Below are 24,663 nucleotides of genomic sequence, written 5' to 3'. Positions count from 1 at the left end.
AGATGGTTATGGGACAAACGGACAGTGTCCTGGGTGTCTAGTATCCATGCGGATGCTACTGGCTCTTTTCTGTAGGCGGCCAGCATACAAAGCATCTAGGTCCGGGAGCACTGCTCCTACAATCCTGTGTTGTTTTCACCACCCGGGCCAAGTCCTTTTTGTTCTCTGCTGTGCAGCTGGCATACCACACTGTGGCACACTGACAGAGGATGTTTTCTATGCTACGACAAAAGTTGACCAGCAGCTGAGAAGGGAGACCGGCTTGTTTGAGTTTCTTCTTTGGTGATGTGTACTCCCAGGAATTTGATATTATCCACCATATCCACCACTCCACCATTTATATGAAGCTGTATACCACTCGGCCAGATGTTGGACCTCTTCCCTGTAGTGGGCCTCCTGGTTGTTGGTAATCAGTCCCACCTCAGTGTTGTCATCTGCGAACTTCACTATAGTGTTTCAGGCGAGAATGGGGGTGCAGTCATGTGTGAAGAGGGCGAAGAGGGCTGGACTGAGAACACAGTCCTGTGGCACTCCTGTGTTCATGATGATGGTTGAAGGTGTCTGGTTGCCCAGCCTGACATGTTGTGGTCTTTGAGTGAGAACATCCAAAATCCATGAACAGAGTGGGGTTGTTAATCCGAGGTTGCTCAGTTTATGTAGCAGTTTATGGGGTTTACTGTGTTGAATAACATCCTAACATACAGTATGTGTTTGGATTCTCCAGGTGGGACAGAGCTGTATTAAGTGCAATTGAGACTGCGTCCTCCATAGATCTGTTCCTTCATAATAACTGGGGTCAGAGCAACTGGGCGATAGTCATTCAGACTGTTGACTGCTGTCTTTTGGGGTATAGGCACAATTGTGGTGGATTTAAGGCAGGTAGGGACAACAGACTGTTGAAGGGTAAGGTTGAAGATGTCAGTGAACACTGTTAGTTGGCCAGCGCATGTCTTCAGTGTATGGCGCGAAACCCTGTCTGGTCCTGCTGCTTTAGAAATGTTTATTTTTCTCAGCGTGGAATTCACCTGATGGCGCTGTAGGACAAGTGCTGGCTCCTCCCTGGGCAAGGTCAGTTGGCCCCCCACTCTGTTGTTCTGCAATTCAAAAAGTTCAAAGAACTGGTTCAGGGTTTCAGGGAGTGGCTGGTATGTGGGGTGCTGCACTTGTAGTCTGTTATGATTTTAATACCTCTCCACATGTTCCGGGGTGGTCGTTGTGTGGGAGGTGCCCTTCGTTATGCTCCTTGGATCTGTATTTTGCCTCCCTAATGCCTTTCTTTAGATCATTCCAGGCATTACTGTAGGCCAGTGTGTCCTCTGTCCTGTAGGCAGCATCTCGAGCCCTGAGCAGAGGCTGCACATTACTGTCCAGCCATGGCTTCTGGTTCTGGAACACCTTGATGGTTTTGGTGGTTAATAATGTATCAGTGCAGAAGTTAATGTAGTCTAGGACGGTTGAGCTGTATTCATCCAATTCTGCTTCCCGTGCAAACACCTCCCAGTCTGTGCTGTCAAAACAGTCCTGCAGTAATGAGGTGGCTTCCTCACTCTACACTTGTACAGTTTTGATAGCTGGTCTTGTTCTGCAGATTAGTGGTCTATAGGATGGAGTCAGGACCAGTGAGTGATCTGATAAGCCGAGGTGTGGAGATTGTGCAACTTTGTAAGCTTTAGGATTGTAGATATAAACTTGATCCAGGGTATTTTTGTCTCTGGTCAGGAAGTTAACATACTTGGTAAATTTGGCACTGTCTTAAGTTCTGTATGGTTAAAATCACCTGCCACAATCACAGTTCCCTCTTGGTGTGCATTCAGCTGGTTGTTGATAGTGCTGTGCAGCTCTTCCAGGATTATCTTAGCATTAGCATGCAGTGGTATATAAACAGCTGTGATTAAGATTGCAGTGAACTCTCTCGGCATATAAAATGGCCTGCATTTCACAGCCAGATAATCTAAGTCTGGGGAGCAGTGGGTCCCAATAATGTTCGTAGCTGTACACCAGTCATTGTTTATGTAAATGGCACACTCCTCTGCCTTTGCTCTTACCCGCAGCTGCTGTCCTGTCCGCCCGGTAAGCAGAGTGCCCCGCTAGCTCAATAGTCGTGTCGGGGACGGTGTTGTCCAGCCAAGTCTCTGTGATGATTGTTACACAGCTATTGATGTTGTGCGACGTAATCCTTCCTCCTTATTTCGTCCATTTTATTGACGAGTGACTGAGTGTTGGCAAGGAAGAGATTCGGTAGTGGCGGTCTGTGTGGGTAAGCTCTTAGCCTAGCCTGTATGCTGCTCCTCTTGTCCCGCTTCTGTTTTCTTTTCCCTGCGTCTCCTCCGAACGCCTCTTCGACGGGATTATGAAAACTCCCCCGGTGTCTCTCTGGGGCTGAATCTCCAGCGGGATAGAGACCAAATTTTTTAGTGTGTAATCCTGATACCGTTCTCCGATGTTGAGTTCAGCTCGTTCATACTGTATGAGACCCTCGAGGGCTCGAACAGATAACACATACAAAAACACAAGAATACTGCTGCTATGCTGTCGCTAGAGTTTTCATCAGAAACTGAATTAAATTATGCTTCCTTTTTGTTTCCATCTCTGATTCATCTTTATGTGAAATTGTCTCCTCAGTCAGTGCCATTCATTCTGTGTAAAGAATTGATTAGATAATGAACCAGGCAAGTGCAGAACTTGCAGGCTGTTTTCTCCGTTGTCTGCTGAGCTCTGCCCTAGATAAGAGTAAAAGTCTATTAATATGCAAAATGTGCTTTCAGAAATTAGGATGCAGCAGTCCTGTTTGAGTCTTATCACACATTCAGAGCTTAAATTCAGACTTTATATATATATATATATATATATATATATATATATATATATATATATATAAAAGCTCAGCCACTGAAATGCAAATAGTAAACAAGCTCTTGCCACAGCAAAGCAGAAGTGACAGTCTTAACCGAGTGACAGCTTGGAATAAAAGGGTCTGCTAACCAATCATGTGACACATGTCACAGACTACTGATTGTCATCTGGATTTTAATTAAATGCTCTTACTCTCATCTTGACTTTTATCTTTTATCTTTTGTCACTTTTTCTCCTTATCTCTGTCTTTATCTTTTTTTTCTTACCTTCTCTTGTTCTCCATGCACAAACACATCTTTTTTTCTCTGCCCTTCAAGACCAGGAGTTCTTAAAGACCTGAAGACTATGGGCTCTATCTCCCTCTTTATCTTCTTCATCACTCTGCTTGTGCTTGCCAGACAGGTAGGTCCACACTATAATAGTTTGAATGATGTTATTGTCCGTCTTCTGCACATTTTCACCTTCACAGCTCTTAAATAATTTAGTTTTCAGCTTTGCTCTTACATTATCATTACACTTTTTTTTTCTCTGTGTATTTGCTGTTTGATTACCTACTCTACCTTGTAGAAGGTCTTTAATTTATTTGTTCGTTTTTCCCATTTTCTCATAATTTTGAATGTCTATTTTCCCATGTACTATGGTCTTTGTCGCGACTAACTTTAGTCTGTTGGTGTTTGTGTTTACTTCATTGTGAGAAGCTCATGCTATATCTTTTACATACCTGTCACATCACTCTCGTTAACCTTTAATGGTCTCCTAAGTGTGAGCACAATTGAGTTTGATTTATTGCCCGGGCCATGCGAGAAGCAGTACAGCTGGGGGATTGCACTTGGGTCAATGGGGTTATTGGCGAGTATTTTCCTAGAGCTAGCTTTTGATGTTTAATGTGAATGTAGACCAAATTGCACTCCTGACACCAGCGTTTACATATATAACTCTCTCTATATGTACTGTTATTACCTCAGAGCTTAGGGTTATAATAGCTCCCCTTCACAGCTGATAAACTTTAATAAAGTAGAGACAAAGCTTTGTGGCTGGCGTGCCGCACTGTGTGAGAGGCATTATTAGACCAGTTTGTCTGGCCTCCCTTCAGCCACTCTGGGCCAATGATTTACCTTGGCAAGCTGCACAGGTGGACTTCGGTGGAGATTTACTGCAGGGACCAGAGGCTGGTCATTCTGGAGAGTTGTGTGCTTCATAGTCTGGCTATTTTGGGTTTATGCTACACTGCAGTGTACTTCATGTATTTGAGTGTGATCCAGAACTTCGGCACTACTGTCCTCTGGAGCTACAGTACAGTCGTAGCTACTAACATCCACTACATGTAATTAAATTAAATTAAAACAATCAATTCAATTCAAATTTTATTTGTCTCACACACACACACACACACACACACACACATATATATATATATATATATATAATACAACACAAAAGATGGTAGACATGTTGATATCATCAGAGCTGCACTTGAACATATCCCAGTTTGTGTGGTCCAGAGCATCCTGTAAAGCGGCCTCTGATTGGTGAGTCCAGCGTGTCACCTCCCTTTGCACCGGGGCTTCCTGCTTTAGCCGTTGTTTGTATTTTGGCATGAGGAAAATTGCAGCATGGTCAGATTTGCAAAACGGAGAGAGAGAGAATTTGTTTTGTAGCCGTCCTTAAAGGGTGAGTAACAGTGATCCAGGGTTCTCGCTTCTCTGGGGGCTGTTTCACAAAAGCAGAATTTATAAATCCAGGATAACTGATAAAGTGAGGCTTGACCTAGTCTAATCTGTGCATCCTGGCTTGGTACGTTTCACAAAGGCCAAGCCTGGCGGAGGAGGAACGACTAGGTCAAGCCAGGCAAAAGTGTTTCAGATAGATGCGCGTTCACGGCTTTCCTTAACAGACCGCAAGGTCGATAACAGATTTACTGATGCTAAAATGAAGAATACGCATTGTTCATACTTTATACAGAGTGAGCAGCAGCTTCTTGTGGAAGTATTATAACGTGAAACACATTATTTGTAAAAAAAAAAAAAAAAAAAGAAACAGCCTCTGTAATGAAACAGCGACAGAAAGCGTGGCAGACGATCGCAGACCGACTGAATGCATAAGCCATAATGAAACCGCCATAATCATACCATTCAAGGATTAGGCTACTAATCATTTGCACAAATTAACTATTGTACTCTTTGCCTTAAAAGTAAGCAGAAGATAATGTTGCTCGGGAAATTTACCATGAAGATCAATTTTCGCACTAGAATATGATGCGTAAATACATCGTTTCCCCCTCTCTCTCGTATGGGCTAACTGTACAACTGTTCGTTTTTGCAAATGACAAGTGACTCATTGAATGGTTTCAGTTAAGAGCAGTAGTTCGTATATTTTTAGATATATCATTCATTCGCTTATCTAATTTTTGTTACAGAGGCCTAGTTTCCTTCTTTACATATTAAATGCTTTGCTCCCTCGTATACAGTACAGGCCAAAAGTTTGGACACACCTTCTCATTCAATGCGTTTTCTTTATTTTCATGACTATTTACATTGTAGATTCTCACAGAAGGCATCAAAACTATGAATGAACACATATGGAATTATGTACTTAACAAAAAAGTGTGAAATAACTGATAACATGTCTTATATTACCTTATTACCTCTTATATACCTGAATCCAATCGAGATGGTTTGGGGTGAGCTGGACCGCAGAGTGAAGGCAAAAGGGCCAACAAGTGCTAAGCATCCTTCAGGACTGTTGGAAAACCATTTCAGGTGACTACCTCTTGAAGCTCATCAAGAGAATACCAAGAGCAGTAATCAGAGCAAAGGGTGGCTACTTTGAAGAAACTAGAATATAAGACAAGTTTTCAGTTATTTCACACTTTTTTGTTAAGTACATAATTCCACGTGTTCATTCATAGTTTTGATGCCTTCAGTGAGAATCTACAATGTAAATAGTCATGAAAGTAAAGGAAACGCATTGAATGAGGTGTGTCCAAACTTTTAGCCTGTACTGTATATCAACAGACAACAAATTTTGTGCTAAGAATGCCAAATACAATGCACATGGAAGAGGAACAAACAAAATCCTTTATTGTTAAAGAATTAAAAGAAATGTATCAACTAAAATAATTCAAGGTGCATTGGTCCACTATAGAAACACACATGTACAGCATTTCATGTATTGCCCTAAGTAAGACTTCATTTAAAACACATTTGCAACTTTATCAGCTTTTTCTAATTATCTCAACAACTGCCGTAATATATTCATCAAACTTCTAACAACATGTGAACAGCAGTTTTCATATAGCACTATAACAGTAACTGACACAGTGTCACATAATGGTCACAACTTTAAATAATAACAGTACTTAACTGAACAGCAATATGCACCTGTTGTATTTTTATGCAGGCTGATAACAATAGGGTAAAACCACTGCTGAGTGAACAGAAAAGGCCCCAGGGTTAATAAATCCTGGCTGTTAGCCTGGTCAGGAGCAGGCTAGCTGCACAGAATAAATCTCCATGGTAACTTAGGTGCTTCTGCTTTTGTGAAACCGAGTCAAGGCTAAATTGAGCCAGGATGACTGGGAAATCCTGGCTTAATCTGCTGTCTAGGTTTTTGTGAAATAGCCCTCTGGTGGGGCATGTGATGTGCTGCCGAAGGTTCAGCCTGGTGGTTAACGAGAGCCTCATGTAGTTCAGACAGAGCAGTGCCAGTGTTTGCTTTTGGTGGGATATAAACGGCTCTGATGATAACTGAAGTGAAACGGTAAAACGAGCGGCATTTTATTGTCAGGAGCTCCAGGTTGGGCGAGCAGGAATGTGTGAGATGATGGACGTTCCTGCTGTCACACCAGTAGTTGTTCACCATGAGACATACACCACCTTCCCTTGACTTTCCGGACTCTCTCGTTCTATCCATGCGGTGAACTGAGAGGTGATCCGCTGGTTGAATTGCATGGTCTGGTATCGAGGGTGTTAGCCATGTCTCAGTGAGGCAGAGGATGTTGCAGTCTTGCATGTCCCTCTGGTATTTCATTCTGTCTCTGAGCTCGTCCAGCTTGTTTTCTATTGACTGGACATTAGCTGGCAGGATGCTGGGCAGTGATGTGCGGTGTGCCCTGTTCCTCAGCCTGTTTATGATGCCTGCCCGTTTACCTCTAGGCCTTCTCCGTGACCTGTTGGTAACCATGGTAATCAACCCATTGTAAGACTTTATTTTTTGATTACACAGATATTTAAATTTTTTTACTCTAAGCTTGTGGTGACATACAGTAAATGGATTGTGTTACTGTGTGCGCACATGTTAATGTTCATCTATACTTTATTTGTTTGTATGGTTTAGACTAGACTTGAATGAAGGATGAAGTCCCAGCACTCTGTCAGTGATAGAAGACAGGAGCAGAGTCATATTTCTGTTTTATTTCAGAGCTTATTAAATAGGATGCAGCTGATCCCCTGGGCTCTACAGTGTGCTGAAATAACAGCACGGCTGAACTGTAAACTGTGTCCACAAAAAGCACACTGACTACATGAGTGGATATACAGTACAGATGTAAGCAAAAGCACCATGTGTTATTGCATGCATCGTCTGCCACTGCTAAATATATACTGCACCCAAAAATAACAGTAATTGGGCATTTTAAGTTTACCAACCCCACAGGAACACTTGTTTGGCATCATAGTACACTGACCGTATGTCATATATGTATTATTTAGTGTTAAATTGGTTGACACCATAGAAATAGAATGGTTGGACACATTTTGAGTTCCCATGGGAACTTCTGTTTCTGTGAATGCTGAAGATTCTGTCTCATAAAGCGTGGTAAATGTGATGATACGCTTCCTTCAATAAATTCTGCTGGATTTTGATAGACGGCCACACATCTACGTATATATGAATATTAGGCAGATTGAGTTTGAGCGGATAATAAATATATATTTGCTAAAGACTAAGTACTGATGTCCCCAGCTCAATGAAAAGGCGCCAGTGTGACCGTCTGTACAGCAAAACTAATAGATGCCATTTATTAATATCTGCTCAGTCTCACACACACTGCTCTGATGTGTATACATACACACTCTGTCTTTGTACCATCTCCATATTTTTCTGTGCGACTGTAACAAGTAATTACATGTCTGATATTGGATCATATCACTTAAACACGTTTCTCCTTGGTTGATGCATCCTTTTAATGAAATCAGTTCATCATGTTCTGTTCAGGAACAGGCTTAAATAGAGTCGTCACCATAGAGCACCTGAGCTGTGAGCGCTTCACCCAATATGGAAGGAAATGAAATGTCACATTACTAAATTATACCCATAATATTCTCAAAGTCATTCCTCACTGTGCTGAAACATTTTACTTTGTCTTGCCTTACAATGAAAAGTCTTGTTGGTAACACTTTATTTTAGGGTGCTTTTAATGTAACACTTTATAATAACCATCATTAATTGATGGTAAATTGATAGTTATGTAATCTTTAGTTAATTGTCATTTAACTGTTAGAAAACAGTAATTTTACTGTTAACAAACAATGAAATTATAATGAATAATGTTTACTAATTAGTAGTGCTGTAAATGAACAGTTTATTGTTACACACATATCCCTCATATACAATATTAGGTATTGGATAATGATAAAAAAAAAAATTGTAAACCTTTAAGAAACCATTTTTGAAACATCTATAAACATTACATAGATAGATGGAGCAGATATTCCTAACAGTTAAGTGTTACTAGATGGTTTGTAAACTGTCTATAAACAGCATCTGGATGGTTATTCTAAAGTTGCAACAGATGACTATAATACCTTGTTAAATAGTTAATAAATACTTTGTAAACCATCTGTAAACATTATCTGGATGGCTTTTGTAAAGTTGTGACTGATGTTTTTTTATAGTTATTGGTTAGTAAGTGCTTGGTAAAGCAATGATAAATGTTTTGCCCTTCATTAAATTATATAAAAACAAATTATCATTACCCGATACCTAATATAGCATATGATGGATATGTGTGTAACAATAAACTGTTAATTTACAGCACTAATAATTAGTAAACAGAATTAATTATAATTATCATTGTTTGTTAACAGTAAAATGACTGTTTGCTAACAGTTAAATGACAATTAACTAAAGATTACTTAACTATCAATTTACCATCTATTAATGATGGTTATCATAAAGTGTTACCCTTTTAATAAGCAGTACCGTAGTTAAAGTTATTAAGACACCTATAAGACCTTACAAGATGCTTATAAACATAAGTAAGTCCATACAAGTGTTAATTAAAGCACACTTAGCACATTTGTTATTTCTTATAAGACACTTTTAGGCTCTTATTAGAAACTAATGGTTTATATCCCTGTAATAAACCTTTGTTTATTGTGTGTTTATTAAAATCAGGGTTGGGAGTAGCACGCTACAAATTAAGGCGTTACTGTAATTCCACTACTTTTAGCAGTAATGAGCATGTAACTAAATATTTTTTTTAATCAAGTAACACAATTACAATTACTGAAATTGAAATGAGTTTGTTACTCGCTTGCAGAAAAGAAGACAGGCCTACTTTAGCTGCTTCTGATCTAATGTCGCAGGACCTTATGGCGGCGCAATGATACACCAATTGAACAATGAGCATTAAACCACAGCATGGCTGATAGTGCAGATAGAATGAGCTATCTTTCCTGGAAGTATGGACATTGTAAAATGATAACGAAGGAGGCAGTTTATCATTTAGTCTTCTTTACTCTGAACTCCCGATGCAAGTAACATAAGTGAGCAGTGACGCACACGTTTTGGGTGCTACCGTATATATCACACTATATGCACAGGCGCATTCTAACTACTGTATATGACAGACATTACTTTTCGCTCATCGAAATTAAAGACAAAAATGTAGTGGTGAGTTGACAGTGTTGTGCAGGTGTAAAGAACCTATCCACATCTAAGAGAAGCAATTCAAATCTTATGAAGCACCTGTTGAAGCAACACGCTTCGACAAAGCTAGTAGCGAAAGACCCGAGCCCTACAGATGCTGAAGGGGCCCCTCCATGCAAACAACCAAAGCTAGATTTTACAGACTGTAGTCCAACCGATAAGCCAGGCAGTGCTGAATAAATTGATTGCTAGGTATACTGTAGGCCAATCACTTTTATTTCACTGGGCCTAATGTGGTTAAAAAAAACACTGTTAAATGACTGAGACAGTTGTTATTTCATTTCATGTATTAAAAGAGACTTTTGTACTACTGCTTGATTTGAAGGCCTGTTGCCCTCTAAGGGTTTGACTGTTCAGTACTGTTCATATTTACATTTAAAAAGCAGACATAAAAGTAACTTAAAAGTTACTTTCCCTAGTAACTAATTACTTTTAATATACAGTAATTGGTAAAGTAATTCAATTACTTTTAAAAGAGGTAACTGTAACTAATTACTAATTTTCAGTAACTTGCCCAACACTGATTTAAAATGAATAAGACTTTATAAGGGTTAAGTATAAATTGATTAACACGTTTATTATTTGCTTGTAAGACACTTGTAGAAACGTTTATAGACAGCTCATAAAATTAATAAGATGTTTATTATGACATTAGTGTTTTAATAACTTTTAATTACTGCTTATTACAATCACCTTAAATAAAGTGTTACCGTCTTGTTGATGTAGAGCTGGTAAAGTAATTTGTGGCTTTTCATTTGTGATTTAACCAAAGGTGTATAAATCACTGTATTTCTATCTGTCTTGATGGACGTTGTGGTTTGAGTTTTTTGCAAATGTGACAAAATTGTAGCCTGTTCTTTTCAGTGTTACATTTTCTTTTTTGTCTTTAAGCCTTGGTGGATGGTTTCTATTTTTTCTCTGTGACTTGATGGAAGCAAGCTGTACAGCTGTACCTTCAGTCTCTTCACCTCTGTGTCCTCTTGTAACAGAATGAATATTACTGTAGGTTAGACTTTCTGTGGAAGAACAAGTTCAAGAAGGAGTGCGAGGAGATCGAAACGATGGAGAACCTCAACCGGGTTTTGTTGGAGAATGTCCTGCCTGCACACGTTGCAGAGCATTTCCTGGCACGCAACTGGAAGAATGAGGTAGGCAGTTATGTTTTTTATCCATTATAGATATCATGTATACTGTTTTGACAAATGGCTGCAGAACAGATGTATGTATTGTGGTTAGTTCTTGCAGTACCAGTGGCGATATATCAAGATCCATTACATTCAATTTAATGTCAATACAATACATCTGAAATATGTACATATTTCTTTGCTGCTAATTATATATATATATATATATATATATATATATATATATATATATATATATATATATATATATATATATATATATATTGTGTGTATATATATATATATATATATATATATATATGTGTGTGTATGTATAATTCAAGAGTTTATGTGGGAAATGTGAAGCATCCAAAATCTACGGAAGCCTTGAAAGGCAAGGTAAAGTCTTTGTTGGATTTATCTTGTACATACAAACCTTAGGTTTTTGCCATGGTTAGTATATCATATATATGAGATAGTACGAGTGAGATTGTTTTGCAACCGTCAGCGAACATGTCGTGTCCTGCTCCTGTGTCAAGTTTGTTTTGAGTTCCTTTTAAATAAAACTTTTGGAATTCTACTTACTGGAGTCGTGCATTGTGGGTCCACTGCCTCTGTGAGCCTGACAGAACAGTGCTGCAGTGAGGTGAACATGACTAACGCTATAAATAAAACCGTGAGTAACATGCCAATTTGGCTACACATGTTCAACAGGCATTAACATGTAGGAAACCGATATGCTCACATCTGCTGTCGCTGTGTTACACAGCACATATGGCAAATTGCTACAAACATGCTAAAACATAGCCTATGCTGGTTAACCCAAGTCTATACATAGTTCCATTATGTTTTACAGTAGACATTTGTTGTTTATGAAGATTAAACTTTGTTCATGCTGCATTTGGCTGAACTTTCAATTCCCTCTGTATCATGCAGTTAGCGCTTCAGCATGGCTTTCTCACCTTCAGAACAGCCTAATTAAGAAGTAAAAGTTTATTTCGTACATACGAGATACTATCCATGGCCAACAATGTCAGCCTTTCAGGGCTTCCGTGAAAAAATGTAGTATTAGAATGATTCATTACCTACAACAATGATAAAACATTGCGAGACCGTGCCTAGGTGAATTTGCTGACATGCCTGTGAGACTTTCTCATTCATCGTTCTAAAACCTGTTATATCCCCTGAGTGCTTCTCACAGTGTGAACTGTGAAAAGTAAAGTTTTACATCTTAGGAAGTTTAGAGGACTTGGTATCCTGGAGGTAATGGGAGTTTAAATACAAGTGATGCTTCTGCTGCAAAAATTCTAAAAGAAGAGTCAGCAAATGACACTCTCCCTGCATTTGAACAGGATCCAAGAGCAAGCCTCTGGTTTAATGGATTTTTAAAGTCACTCTAATTTGGGTGATTTGCCTATGTTCATTTGTCTGTCTGGTTTATCACTTGTGTTTTTGTCTGCCTGTCTGATCCCGCTGATGCTTTCATTGAAGAATACTGTCAAGTATTTTTAAGCTTAAATATACACAGATAGCTCTTACAATCTTATGATCTGGATCTGACATTCATCAGAATCTTGTCATCTGTTTGTCATCCATGTTAATAACTCTATGGCTTATCAATTTCAACAATTTTATAACATTATTTTCTAGCTGTTAAAGCTAACGTCTGTATTTTGTCATGCAGGATCTGTACCACCAGTCCTATGACCTGGTGTGTGTCATGTTCGCCTCCATCCCAGACTTTAAAGAGTTCTACACCGAATCTGACGTCAACAAAGAAGGATTAGAGTGCCTCAGGCTCCTCAACGAAATTATTGCTGATTTTGACGAGGTAAATAACCCTCACTCCTGCAACCTTCACAACATGCACTACATGTGCACCACAGTTGCTAGAAACAAACAGGACATCTTATCTAGGAGGTTTCAGTGATTTTCTATTAGTATGGATAGATTGGATGCTATGAACTATGTACATGCTACAATCTCCTGTATTAGTAACTTAATATCTTAATATTTTGAGAGGCTTTGACAGGATGAACAATCACTTCTGCCATAAACTATGTCTCATTTGTTTTAACTGTTTTGTGGATTGTGTTTGTATTTGTGTGTGTAGCTGCTGTCCAAACCTAAATTCAGTGGTGTGGAAAAGATCAAGACTATTGGCAGTACTTACATGGCTGCTACTGGCCTGAATGCATCACCCGGGCCTGAGTACACATCACAGGTAGGCTCATCACACACACTAAAATCATGCTCAATAATTTTTGCTGTCACCTGTCGCAACTTTTTTTTGTGGTTGTGTTTCCTCCCTGTTTCCTAGGAGCATGACAGGCAGTACATGCACATAGGGATCATGTTAGAGTTTGCATTTGCCTTGGTGGGGAAGCTGGATGTTATTAACAAACACTCCTTCAATGACTTCAAACTCAGAGTTGGTGAGTTACACACAAAAGCTACATTTAAAAGCAGAGTGCTGTTAGAGTGACTTCAATATTTTTTTTTAACTACTAAAATGCTCTTACCCAATGGTCGTATGGTTACATTTTCAAAAAAGTGACTTCCACCTGTGAATTCACCATCATTTTACCAGTCAATGTTACTGACCAGATGGTAAGAATATAAAATATGAAGTGCTCTAAATATACTTTGTTGTCAGACATCAAAATTCAGCAGATAAATTAGATGAAATATGAATGCACAACAATATACCTGCTGTTGAGTGAGAGGTGCATTAGCAGAAATCCTATCTTATTATTATTTTGTTTAGAATCACACAACTGCAGTTTTGGTACATAGAACAGGGGTTTCTTAAAATAATTGTTGATATGTCATGTACTGACATGGACATGTAGCCTTTATGCATCTATTTATTTCTATTTTTAGAGCATCAGTATACTGTAGGAGATAATTTCATTATGTTGATAGAAACAGAGAGAGGTGCGCACTGTACATGTCTAAATAACAAGAAAATAAAACTCATGTTTGCAGCAAGACATGGGTATAGTCATGGCAACACAACAGCAGAGTAAGAGAGGGACAGACTTAAGCGTAAAGTGAGAATTGAAGAGGAAAGCATTGCGGGCATGTCCCCTCATGTGGTAAGAGTCAACTTTGATACCTTCAACCTGTCCCCGAAGATCACAGCATGGGATGCTCCATTAACTCAGCAGTGTGCGTGTGTGTGACTGTACAGCCCCGCTGCTTCCAGACGGGCCTAAAGCGCTCCATCAGAGAGGGATATAAGTCCCCACCCACTGGGACTGGACAAATGCTTGCGCACTTGTGCAGATCGCAATTTCCAGCAATCTGGAAATTGACTCAGAAGCCAGAGTGAAGAGAGGCGCAGTGTTATCTCAGTGCTGTGAAAAGCTCCAGAGCCTGCTTAGCAGAGGTGCTGGGAGTGTTAGGGATTAAGAGTTCAGCTGCATTTAGCTTCCACTTCATCTCATGTTCTGATGAAATCTTGTGAAAAGCTTTGTCTATTCTGAAAGCAGGTTTCTTGCTGAAGGCCTTTTGGAGCTGCACTCAGAAATTAATCTGTAATATCAAAAATGTATTTTAATATTGTTCTTGTATGACCTCAGAAAATGAAACAAAACAATGATGTGCTTGTTGTTTCCTGATTCCGTTACTCCTTTTTCACAAAAGAAGAAAATGTCTCTTTTTTTGTATGTGTCTGATGTAACATACTGTAATTTAAGATGTGAGAAAAGAATGGGAAAGGTAATGAAAATAACTGTAATTAAGTTTTTTTTTTAAATGTGCACCCAATACCACTAACTCTGGTGTACTGTAATTTTAGATCACAAAAAAGGGTCTGAAGATGTAACTAAGAGTAAATATGGTACAGATACATCTGGAATGTTCACTAATTGGTGCTTGGTGTCCTTTGTCAGGTATAAACCATGGTCCAGTGATCGCTGGAGTCATTGGAGCCCAGAAACCACAGTATGATATCTGGGGGAACACAGTGAATGTAGCCAGCAGAATGGACAGCACCGGAGTCCTAGGAAAAATACAGGTAATTAAGGGGTATGTGCGGTGATATTGTCCATTTTTCATATTGTAAACAAATCCCATGAAAAGCTAAAGAGACTAGGCACTGAGTTATGAAAACCAGATTACCTACTTTATTGTTTAGGCTAATATGTCAAAACAGTAAATGTTACGCACAAGCGCGACATATCGTGTAATACTCTCAGGGCTAGATTTATCAAGCCGTTTGCGCCTGTTTCCAGGCGCTAATTGGTCGCAAAGACGGACGTAACCGATGCGGGCTATTTACAAACTTGGGTAAAATCGCAGATTGTCTGCCACATGAGCGAGAAGAGACAAGTTGCGCTTTCAATATGCGTTCGTGGGAGGGTCGTGGGAGTTCCACCCAAAAAGGTGGAAGGATAAGCGCAAAGTGCCCCTAATTATATATTCCGTGGTATTTATAAAGACTGTCAGTAAGAGCGCGCCTCTATTCTGCGGGGGAAATTCTCCGCCTCTTAAAAGCAGGTCTAAACCAGCCGCAATCGAGTTTCCTCGTAGACCTTTATGCTGCTGGTGAAATGGCAACAGTAATTTGAGCAAGACGAAGACATAGGCGAGTCTGAAAATATTTTTAACAGAAGAATCACACTTTGTCAGTGAACACAACATCATTTAGCGTTACAGATCAAGCAGCCATGCAATATTAGAGTTACTGGAAGAAATCAAAGATGAAATTGAATCTCCCACTCAGCGTTCACATCCCATTCCAGCAGTTGTTAAACTCCTCGCTACATTACAAATATTGTCATCAGGATCATTTCAAACAGTCATAGCATCAGCAGTGGGAATATCGCAGTCTGCACTCAGCCATATCATAGCACCAGTACCGCTTTGCTACAGCGCAATCTACGGTATAGTGGGCGGAGAAAGACGCTGATTGCCTGGTGGGTGTCAGGGTTGATAAATACTACGCAAACTGTGGAAGCATAGCATGCGCTATTACCGAACTCGCATTAAACAGACGCAGCGCAAACTGCGCTAGTGTTAGTAAATCAGGCCCTCAGTCTCTCTCTCTCTCTTTCTCTCTCTCTCTCTCGCACACACACACACAAACACACACGCATGCGCACACACACACACACACACACACCAGTAGTTAATGTCCAGCATCAGAATGCAAGTTATGCAATCATCTTTATCCTTAATTATTGCACAGCGGCCAGTTATGTTTGTCAGTCAGCAACAATGAAAACACACACTGCTCAATTGAATATGAAGGCAAATGGCTTGCAGTCGGCATTAATTCAACCACACTTATCAATTCAATATTAAGCCCAAAATAGTTTCTGACTCACCAATCAGTGGATTATTTCCATTATTATTGAAATCCATCCGCCACTCTTTCCTTGTGAAGACGTCGATCACAGCACATAGTCTCTGGCTCTCAATTGACAGAATGTCAACGGCTGAAAGATGTGTTTGCCCGTTCCGGTTCCGACTATGTTTTGATCCGTTTCAGGGTGGAAAAATGTGCGCTCCACCGAAGCTGTAGTGGCTGGTATTGTCAAGACCAGTTGCAGCAACTTTGTTGCTTCAGGAACTGTTGCTTCCAAGTCATGTTCTTTTAAGTCAAGAAGCTGTGTCGGTGATTTCCCCCTTAGTTCTTCTAAGCCATACATCCCCACAAGATCACTTTTCAGCCTGACGAAGTCAAAGTACCTTGCATGCTTTGACAGCTTCTCCAGTTTGCTGTCATCAAACTGGCGCAACATCTCTTCAAACTTTTTGCAATCTACCAGTCCAATGAAATCGAGATCGGAAAAAAGTTATCCACAAACCTGGTCTTCATCTGAACATTGACATTGTCCAGAATGCAGTAGTAGATGCGAGCTCGTTCTGTTTTGTTTAACAGCCCATCTTATCTTTTGAAAGCCATCAGTAGGAAACAGGGTGACCGTTTTGAAAGCCACAACTCAAAGCTAGCAGCCATTGCCAGTGTTTCATCGTCCCAGTTGTCGGGATTGTCGCCGATTACTTTAAACATGGCAAGTGGATCTGGAAGGTGAAATAAAGTAATTTGGACCAGCCTTGAATTGGAGCTCCACCTGGTTTCTGCTGCTCTGGGGATGCGTTTGACAGTCTCATCTAGGAGATGGGTGCGTTTGGATGATTTGCTAAAAAAAGGAGAAAGTCCCTCAGCTGTCTTGAAAAAGGTTCTGCACTCGGGGATGCATTTCGCGGACTGAGCTAGAACCAGATTCAACTTGTGTGCATAGCAATGCGTGAATATAGCTTCAGGCACCTTCTCTTTAACTTTTGCCTGCACCCCATTTAGCTATGAGGCCATGACAAGAGGCTCCATCATATGTCTGCACAACCAGTTTATCGCAGCAGTTGTATTTCTCTAATGTGCCCAATACGTACTACGAAATAGCTGCTGCTCTCCGGTCGTTGCTGACATCATCAAAGCCAAGAAAGGCTTCTTCCACAACAGATATTTGGGCTTTATTTGTCACATCAGTCCACTTCCACAGCAATAAAGGGGGCCGCATTTATGTCACTTCTGATGTCAGCGAGGAGCTCGTCTGCCACTGAGTCGATCAGATCATTTTGAATTGTTTGAGGTTCCAGAAAATACAGTAGATGTACGTAGAAGTCTAGCCAACCTCTCGTCTTTCTCAGCTAGCACATCCAGCAACTCAATATAATTGCTAGAGCTAGTGCTTTCATCATTGCCACGAAAAGCAAGCTCTTGCTTTGCAAGGAAGCAGGTCACATTTATCAGATCCTTCAATACCTCTGTTTTCCTTTACCTTTTCATTATAGTAGGTTATATTCAGCCTCTTTTGCTCGTCAAGTGCAAGATCGATCCAAGATTTACTTAAGGTTTTCAGCGTAATTTGACGCTGGATACGACTATTCATGCTTGGTTAAAGCTGCGGGCAGGTTGTTCAAATCACAGTATCCCGTTGAAGTCCAAACAGTCTGACTCATTGAAAAAAGCCGGCAGGCATAGCAGTACAGCCGCTGACTGTTAGCACAGCCACATAGCCAATTTCTTCTTCCATACCAGTCTGTTTGAAACGATTGGACAATTTTTTTGTCCCTTTTGCTGCAATAGTCCATCGAAGGCTGGCGTAGACCTCCATCTTGCTATTAACTCCTTTTTTGAATTAAAATCGAGCTTGGAGAAATTCCTCAACTCTATGATATCGGCGGACACCGCTGCTGTCATTTTGACTTTGAATTTCGCCGGGATTACGCTTACGATGTAGCTTGTGTAATGACGTTAGCTGCGCAACTGTCCAGTAATATCTCGATTTTAATTGGCCCATGTTTGACATGTAACAGAGAGATTTCTGGCATAACCTATTTACGTGCAAAGGCACAGCAGAATTGTGCTTTTTTCCGTCAAGGTTGAAGAATACAGGATCGAAGTGCGCATGCGCAACATGGGTTTTTCGCTTGTTGTACGCAATGAATGGACAGTAAAAGCACTGCTTATTCTACCATGTTTTTGTATTTGATTATGCGTAACTGCTACATTTGTCATCGTAACGTCTAAATAATTGGAATAACACACATATTGCATATATAAATCACAAGAATAACCTGTAAAAATACAAATACAAGTTTATTGAATAAAATGATTTAATACACACCACACCATTGCACTGGGTGACATGTTTATTACAATTGGGCTTTTTCCTTTTGTACTCTATCTTACATACACTGTCCTGCTGCTGTATACACTCACTCGTGTATTAATCCACAGCTAAAAATAGTTCCCAACAATAGTGCCAATGAATAATATTTGCTTAAAACTGCAGTTCTAATTTCTAAAGATTGACATCTTCAGAAGTAATGAATGGACTTGGGGCCGAGTGCCACAGACAGGGCAGGAAAGTTGGCGAGTATTAACACTAGTTATTTTTCATGGGTCCATGCCCATGACCAGCCCTGACCATTTTCTGTAATGCATTCAAGAACATACCAGTTTGAGAAGTCTCTGTATCTGTCAAACATCAAACTCTGTTTGAAGTTGATGGTTTCTTTAAAAGCAGCAGCACTGCTCCATTTTCATATAGACATTTCAAATGTCAGTACAGATTTTTTAAAGATACAACTTTTTTTCCTTGCTTTTTTTTCCTTCCTTGCTTGTGCTGTTTATGGCAGCGAGGAGATCACATCATTTCAACATCATGTGCCATCTTCAAATCTTAATTTTCACCATGCTGGGCACTGATAATATATAATGGTTTTTCACCTGCATGGCATGTGGCTGTGGGAATCACTCAGTCTTGAGAGAGCTGTATTACACTTCACAGCCTGCACACATTTGATAGAGCCATCTGCTGTGCAGTGCAGCACAACTGCAGTGCTTTCAATTGCATTCATAGATTGTCTGTTGATATTTTAAGATGTTCAGAGGCAACAATAAGAAATGTTGAGTTATTCCAAGGTAGTACAGATATTTCACATGTGTGATGGGAGGCACCTGTTAATTGCAGCTCAAAACTTAAAATGTGCATTTCTTTCCCAATCTGGTATGAAATTAACCTAAAGGTTTAAGTTTAGACAACATTTTATATCCAACTTAAATTCAGATTTTGTCTGGTGATGCAGAGCATAATAAAGAAATGTATTCCTTTGGAGAGCTGAAAATGTTTGCCTGCAGGAATTTAGTGCACTTGTGTGTAAGATAAGCCAAATGGACGTTACCCATCTGGTTCTCCCTGTAGGTGACGGAGGAGACGAGTCGCATCCTTGTGACCCTGGGCTACATGTGCTCTTGTAGAGGCATTATCAACGTCAAGGGCAAAGGAGAGCTCCAAACCTACTTTGTGCACACAGAGATGACCCGCTCACTGTCCCAAGGGAATGTAATGCCGTAAGACTGGTTCAGACTATGCTGGATTTTACACAGACAAGAACAGATGTTCATTACAGACGAAGATTTGATCTTCTCAATGCTGTTGTAACAAAAATGAATCAGGTCTGTGCTGCAAGGAGGATATAAATCTGATTTTAATATTTGCAAGTTACCTTTTCCACAGCTGTAGTATACATTTAGTCACTTACTGTACAGTATGTAAGTGTAGCATGTACAGCAATTAGGCAATAACCCCTGAAATATATTGGAGATATAGATCAAGAAAAGCCACAGTGGTACAAGCCAGTCAGATCTAGTGTGTACAAGTTCAGTCAGAGAGAAGCATCTGAAATGGTCTAAATTAATATTCTGACTCAGTTCTGGTAAGCAGCCTGGAAATCCAGACCCATATCCAAAAGATTAAGGGTCTGGCATTGAGTAATGAAAATGGCCCAACTCGAGGGGCGGCACCAAGCATGCATTTGAAAATGTCACTGCACGCAATTGGATAACACTACGACCAATCACAACAATACATGGGGTGACGTATCCAGAGCCCCATACGCTTAGCTACCAGCGGAGCTAACTGGTAGATTAAACTGTCGTCATCTGTTTAGCTCATTTCTGGCCCGCCTATATCAGATACACCGATGTGATTGGTGCAGCTCGGCTACAGGGGCATAGTTAATGAGCATCATTACTCAATGCCAGAGTGACTCGCTGAGCAAATTCAAATTGTCCTCTTGCGAGAACTCTGGATTTCCAGGGTAGGAGGCTTGTGGCAGTCGCATCAAAAACAGAATCTATAATCCGTTCACTTAAAGGACATGCTACATTTTGGACAAACAAAAAGAAGAGAAATAAAGAACGTGGCTACAATTTTCACATCAAGGCCTCTTGAAGTGCATCCAAAAAGACAAGAATTTCAGAGTGAATATTAAAGATTTGCATGACCCCAACTCAAACCAATTTCTTTTTTGTATAAAGTGATTAAAAAGGCCACAGATGGAAGATCTGATGTTAAAATGAAAGCAAATGGCAAATGCCATGCAAGGCAAAAAGGGAAAACTGCATTACACACATATGTGTACATAACTCCATAAACCTTGTTAGGAGCACGAAGTCTTGGATGTATTTTACAGGTGGTCCATAAAAGGAAAAGCATTAAAAAAAAAAAGAAATCTATGAATATATTGTGATATTCATGCTGGGCCAAGTTTCCCAAAACTGTCTATACACTTTAATCAAGTTGTCTTCATTGACTGTTTACACAACACTTAAATATTTTAAAGTCTTTATGGCATAGGTCAGATGCCTGTTTGTAGCTGATCAGACAAGGCTGCTGGGATCAGATCTGAGCCTTACAGATTTATAAATCAGGTTAGAGTAACACTACAGGACGACTAAGGGATGAAGATGATTTTAGTGTGATGCTTTTAATTTGGGAAACCCGAGCCTGATGTGTGAACAGTGTAGCTTTTAGAGTGCATATGGTATGGTGGTTTTGTAACAAAACAAAATACTACAGAAAAAGTATTTTGTTGTTTTGATGATGCCATTGTTTTTTCTAAAAACTTAATTAAAATTTCTATGTATTTCAGTTCTACTGAGTGGTATTATTTGCATGCCAGCTTCTTTCAAAATGAATAGCTCCCAGCATATTAACAAGACAGGAGTGACTGATGTTTCAACAGGCTTTTTCCCATTATCAGGAAGTGCTTGTTTTACCACTGGTGCCCCACATGTGACAATCTCCCACTTGGTGGAAGAAAAACAAGTAAGTAGATTGCTGAATCTAAAAAAAAACATAGTGGTAGCCATGATAACAGCTGTTTATCCTGCAGACTCTAGGACATTGGGCATGTGACTGATGGGAAGTTAATAATGTCTAACCTCCTACAAGATGTGTTTCAGTGTTTCTTAACATGAGGCCTCATTTGACGTCACAGAGGAGTGCCACAGCCCGTAGGATCCAGTGCTCTGGAGGAAGTGAAGTCTTCAGATCTACAGCTGCGATGTAATTCATGTCGGTCCTAACTGGCTTCTTATAGACTGGACAGGAGTAGAGGCGGGAATCCTTCACACCTGCAACAAAGAAAAACAAATAAGCGTCACTTGATACACACTTCTGAAGAAGAAAATCAAAAACAGAAACAAATGTTTTTTTATTAGAAGTGATAGAAAACAGATCAACAGCTGGCAAAATAATCTCTTAAATTCATGATTAAACATCATACCTAGAGGTATTTCAAGTCAATGAGATATTTAAATCTGTGAGGAGATACCATGGGGACAACCAGTTGTGTTCAACAAAACATCTGTTTTTATAAAGTCAGTCGGCTCAAATCAGGCAAAAATCTGATCAGCAGAACATGTGGTTATTTCCCACTAGGGCCACACGGCGCAGCGATGCACGTCCCGCGGCCCGTGGCTTGGTAGTGTTGCATTTCCCCCCGACTAATTTCCTGGTTCTCCTTCTCCATAAACAACGTGAAATCAAGGAGAGGGTTAAGTTTTCCTACAACAGATTTCCCACCGTGGTCAGAAAGCACCATGACTCTAGAGTCGCTACTCACTCTGAAGCTACCGGTAATCGCCGTCACTCTCTCACTCACACTCGCTCTCTCAGACACACACACTCACACACCGGCTCGATGCACACACCAGCGCACAAGTATAAACATTAGACCACTTATGTAGGCTACGGTGAAAGCTCTGAACTTCCTGTCGAAAGCGTACAGTTTGAGTTTAATCCAGGGTCTGTCGCGGCAGTGTGTTTTTCTTCTGAAAACACCATTGCCTGCCTATTGAGATTGACTGATACACTGCCCTCTGGTGGACAGAACACAACTAATACCAATATAGGTCTTACTGAAGGCATTTAATGGTCAAAATATTATTAATAAGTATTTGAATGTATTCAAATATTAATAAACAAACTTTGAATATGATTTTTGGGCAAAAAGTCAAAGCCCTATTTCCCACTACTCCACAGTACCACTTTATTGTTCTTTGGTTTTTAGGCAGTCAGCTTGGTAACTGTAGCTGGTTAGTGGTTGTCCACTGTTTCACAAGCAAACAAACAGCCCTTGTCCAGTCAGTCTTCAGAGATGTATGTCATCTCTTTGAAGGGGTTCACAATTAAGTAGAGGAGTTTTCAAGACACTCTGCATGTCACACGATGTTCTTGCAACCACTTGTCTACATAAATATTTCTCACTAGTCTCCTTTTCTCTGGCACGCACGCACACACACACACATCAGGCAGCCTACTTGTGGGAAAAGCTGGGAGGGGACAAGGTGTAAACAGACCACATTACGTTTATCTTTGGATCATGAATTCATTTCCCAGGCAGCCTGGCTTGCAGGCGTCCACTGGGGCCCCGTCTCTCTACTGCCTGCCTGATTTTAGTCTGGTTTTATCCAGAACAAACACTGTGCTTCATGCGGCTGGTAATCTATTCCCAGACAAAATAAATAGCACTTAGTCTGCTTGACATTTAAATGTTACATCCATCCATTCTGAATGACTGTGTGGGATGCAAATGTTGAGGAGAGAAGAGTGATAGACTGAGACTGACAAAGACTAGAAAGATTGATCCTGTAAAGAAAGAAGTTTTTGCCTCATCAGATTAGAGTTTTCAATTCAGACGCATTTAAATACACTTTTTAATCTCAGGAAGCTTCCCGCCATCTAATGTTCTCAGGTAATCAATCTCACCATTATTATCGGCGTACATCCTGATCACAGGCATCATCTCGAAGAGGACTTTGGGTTTGGAGTCGATTAGTTTGCAGCTGCGGCGATCCCAGCCAGCTCCCTCCAGGTAGAGGCCATAGACATACACTCCCTCTGCGGGGGGCTGGGTGATGTCCTCCTTCATCCACCTGGTCACTTCGTTGCACAGCACCATGCGGTCCAGGGCCCAGCCCTTGTTGGCCCGAGTGATCTCCTACAAGTGCAGGGACAAATCCACACATTCAGGCAGTGATATGGGCACTATAACAAGGCAGTGTAGTGAATGACAGAGCTGACATTTGGCAAGTGTTTCCTCACAAAAAATCAATTCTGAGGACAGGGCTGTAATAGAGGTACAATAAAGAAGCACTGTGCAGGGCAGCGAAGTGCACTCCATCGATGGTGGTGGTGTGTCAGATGCTGTGCCAACAGAAAGTAAATAAATCCCGTACCACTCAAAAACAGCAAGTGCAGAGTGCATTTTGAAAGAGGAAAAACAAAACAGACAAAACCCTTACTGGGCAAAATTAAACAGATAGGGACGGACAATCAATGGCAAGGACAGACCGAAAAAGTCAGGAATTTGAGGCATCCAAAATATTAGGCTTGTTCGAGATGAGCCAGGCCTGTGCAGAATCGACCACTGATCATCGCCGTCCAATGCATGCCTGTTAGATTTGTGTCCGGCTTGCTCTGACGTCATGCCCACGTGGGCAACGATAACCTCACGAGATCAAGGCGGCCACAGAGTTTAGAGCCAGGCGCTGCAGTTGCTCTCCACCGACTGCAAGACCCAGGGCATGATGGGAAACACCTGGCTCTCAGCTGATCGAAGAGCCCATTGGTTCAGAAATGACTCAAAAATATGTTTTATATAAACTTTTTATTGTTTTTGAATTGGAGAGATTTTAATTGATATTTGTCTGATTTAAAGGTTTATTCTGTTAACAGATCACATGTTGTGTGGCCTATGGTGAGGTTTAGAATTCAGAGACATTAGACCTACGTAGAGATTACAGATAATATACTGTACAGTCTGTTGTACATTTAAATCAGCCACAGATTGCCTGTAGAGCATTTCACAAAGTTACTCTGTCATAAAAAACAACTGCAGACTGTGTACAAACTGATGTATGGGTCTGATAACATTTTAATAAATCGGAATC

General features: G+C 40.3%; 2 protein-coding genes across 7 annotated transcripts in view; one reads left to right on the top strand and one right to left on the bottom strand.

Annotated features, from left to right (window-relative positions):
* adcy2a (adenylate cyclase 2a) overlaps window positions 1-20,249 on the top strand; it is a 110,961-nt gene extending 90,712 nt beyond the window's left edge. Inside the window, exons 20-26 of one of the 4 annotated variants that reach the window (XM_039806464.1) lie at window positions 3,171-3,255; window positions 10,773-10,931; window positions 12,592-12,738; window positions 13,021-13,131; window positions 13,228-13,342; window positions 14,804-14,928; window positions 19,628-20,249. In XM_039806464.1, the coding sequence (XP_039662398.1) occupies window positions 3,171-3,255; window positions 10,773-10,931; window positions 12,592-12,738; window positions 13,021-13,131; window positions 13,228-13,342; window positions 14,804-14,928; window positions 19,628-19,780 (895 nt within the window). In that variant the 3' untranslated portion in view covers window positions 19,781-20,249. Of the gene's footprint in view, window positions 1-3,170; window positions 3,256-10,772; window positions 10,932-12,591; window positions 12,739-13,020; window positions 13,132-13,227; window positions 13,343-14,803; window positions 14,929-19,627 lie in introns of those variants that run through there. The other 3 variants (XM_039806465.1, XM_039806466.1, XM_039806467.1) reach the window with 3 other exon arrangements.
* Window positions 20,250-20,417: 168 nt separating this feature from the next.
* Window positions 20,418-24,663, bottom strand: part of dnah5 (dynein, axonemal, heavy chain 5) — a 111,744-nt gene continuing 107,498 nt past the window's right edge. For 2 of the 3 annotated variants that reach the window (XM_039806394.1, XM_039806395.1), the window contains 2 exons: window positions 23,480-23,711; window positions 21,692-21,843 (listed from right to left, as the gene is read on the bottom strand). In XM_039806394.1, the coding sequence (XP_039662328.1) occupies window positions 21,692-21,843; window positions 23,480-23,711 (384 nt within the window). Of the gene's footprint in view, window positions 21,844-23,479; window positions 23,712-24,663 lie in introns of all 3 variants that reach the window. The other variant, XM_039806393.1, reaches the window with a different exon arrangement.

Source organism: Perca fluviatilis, chromosome 7, assembly GCF_010015445.1.
Source record: "Perca fluviatilis chromosome 7, GENO_Pfluv_1.0, whole genome shotgun sequence".
Taxonomy (NCBI): Eukaryota; Metazoa; Chordata; class Actinopteri; order Perciformes; family Percidae; genus Perca; species Perca fluviatilis.
This window is presented reverse-complemented; position numbering and strand designations above follow the sequence as displayed.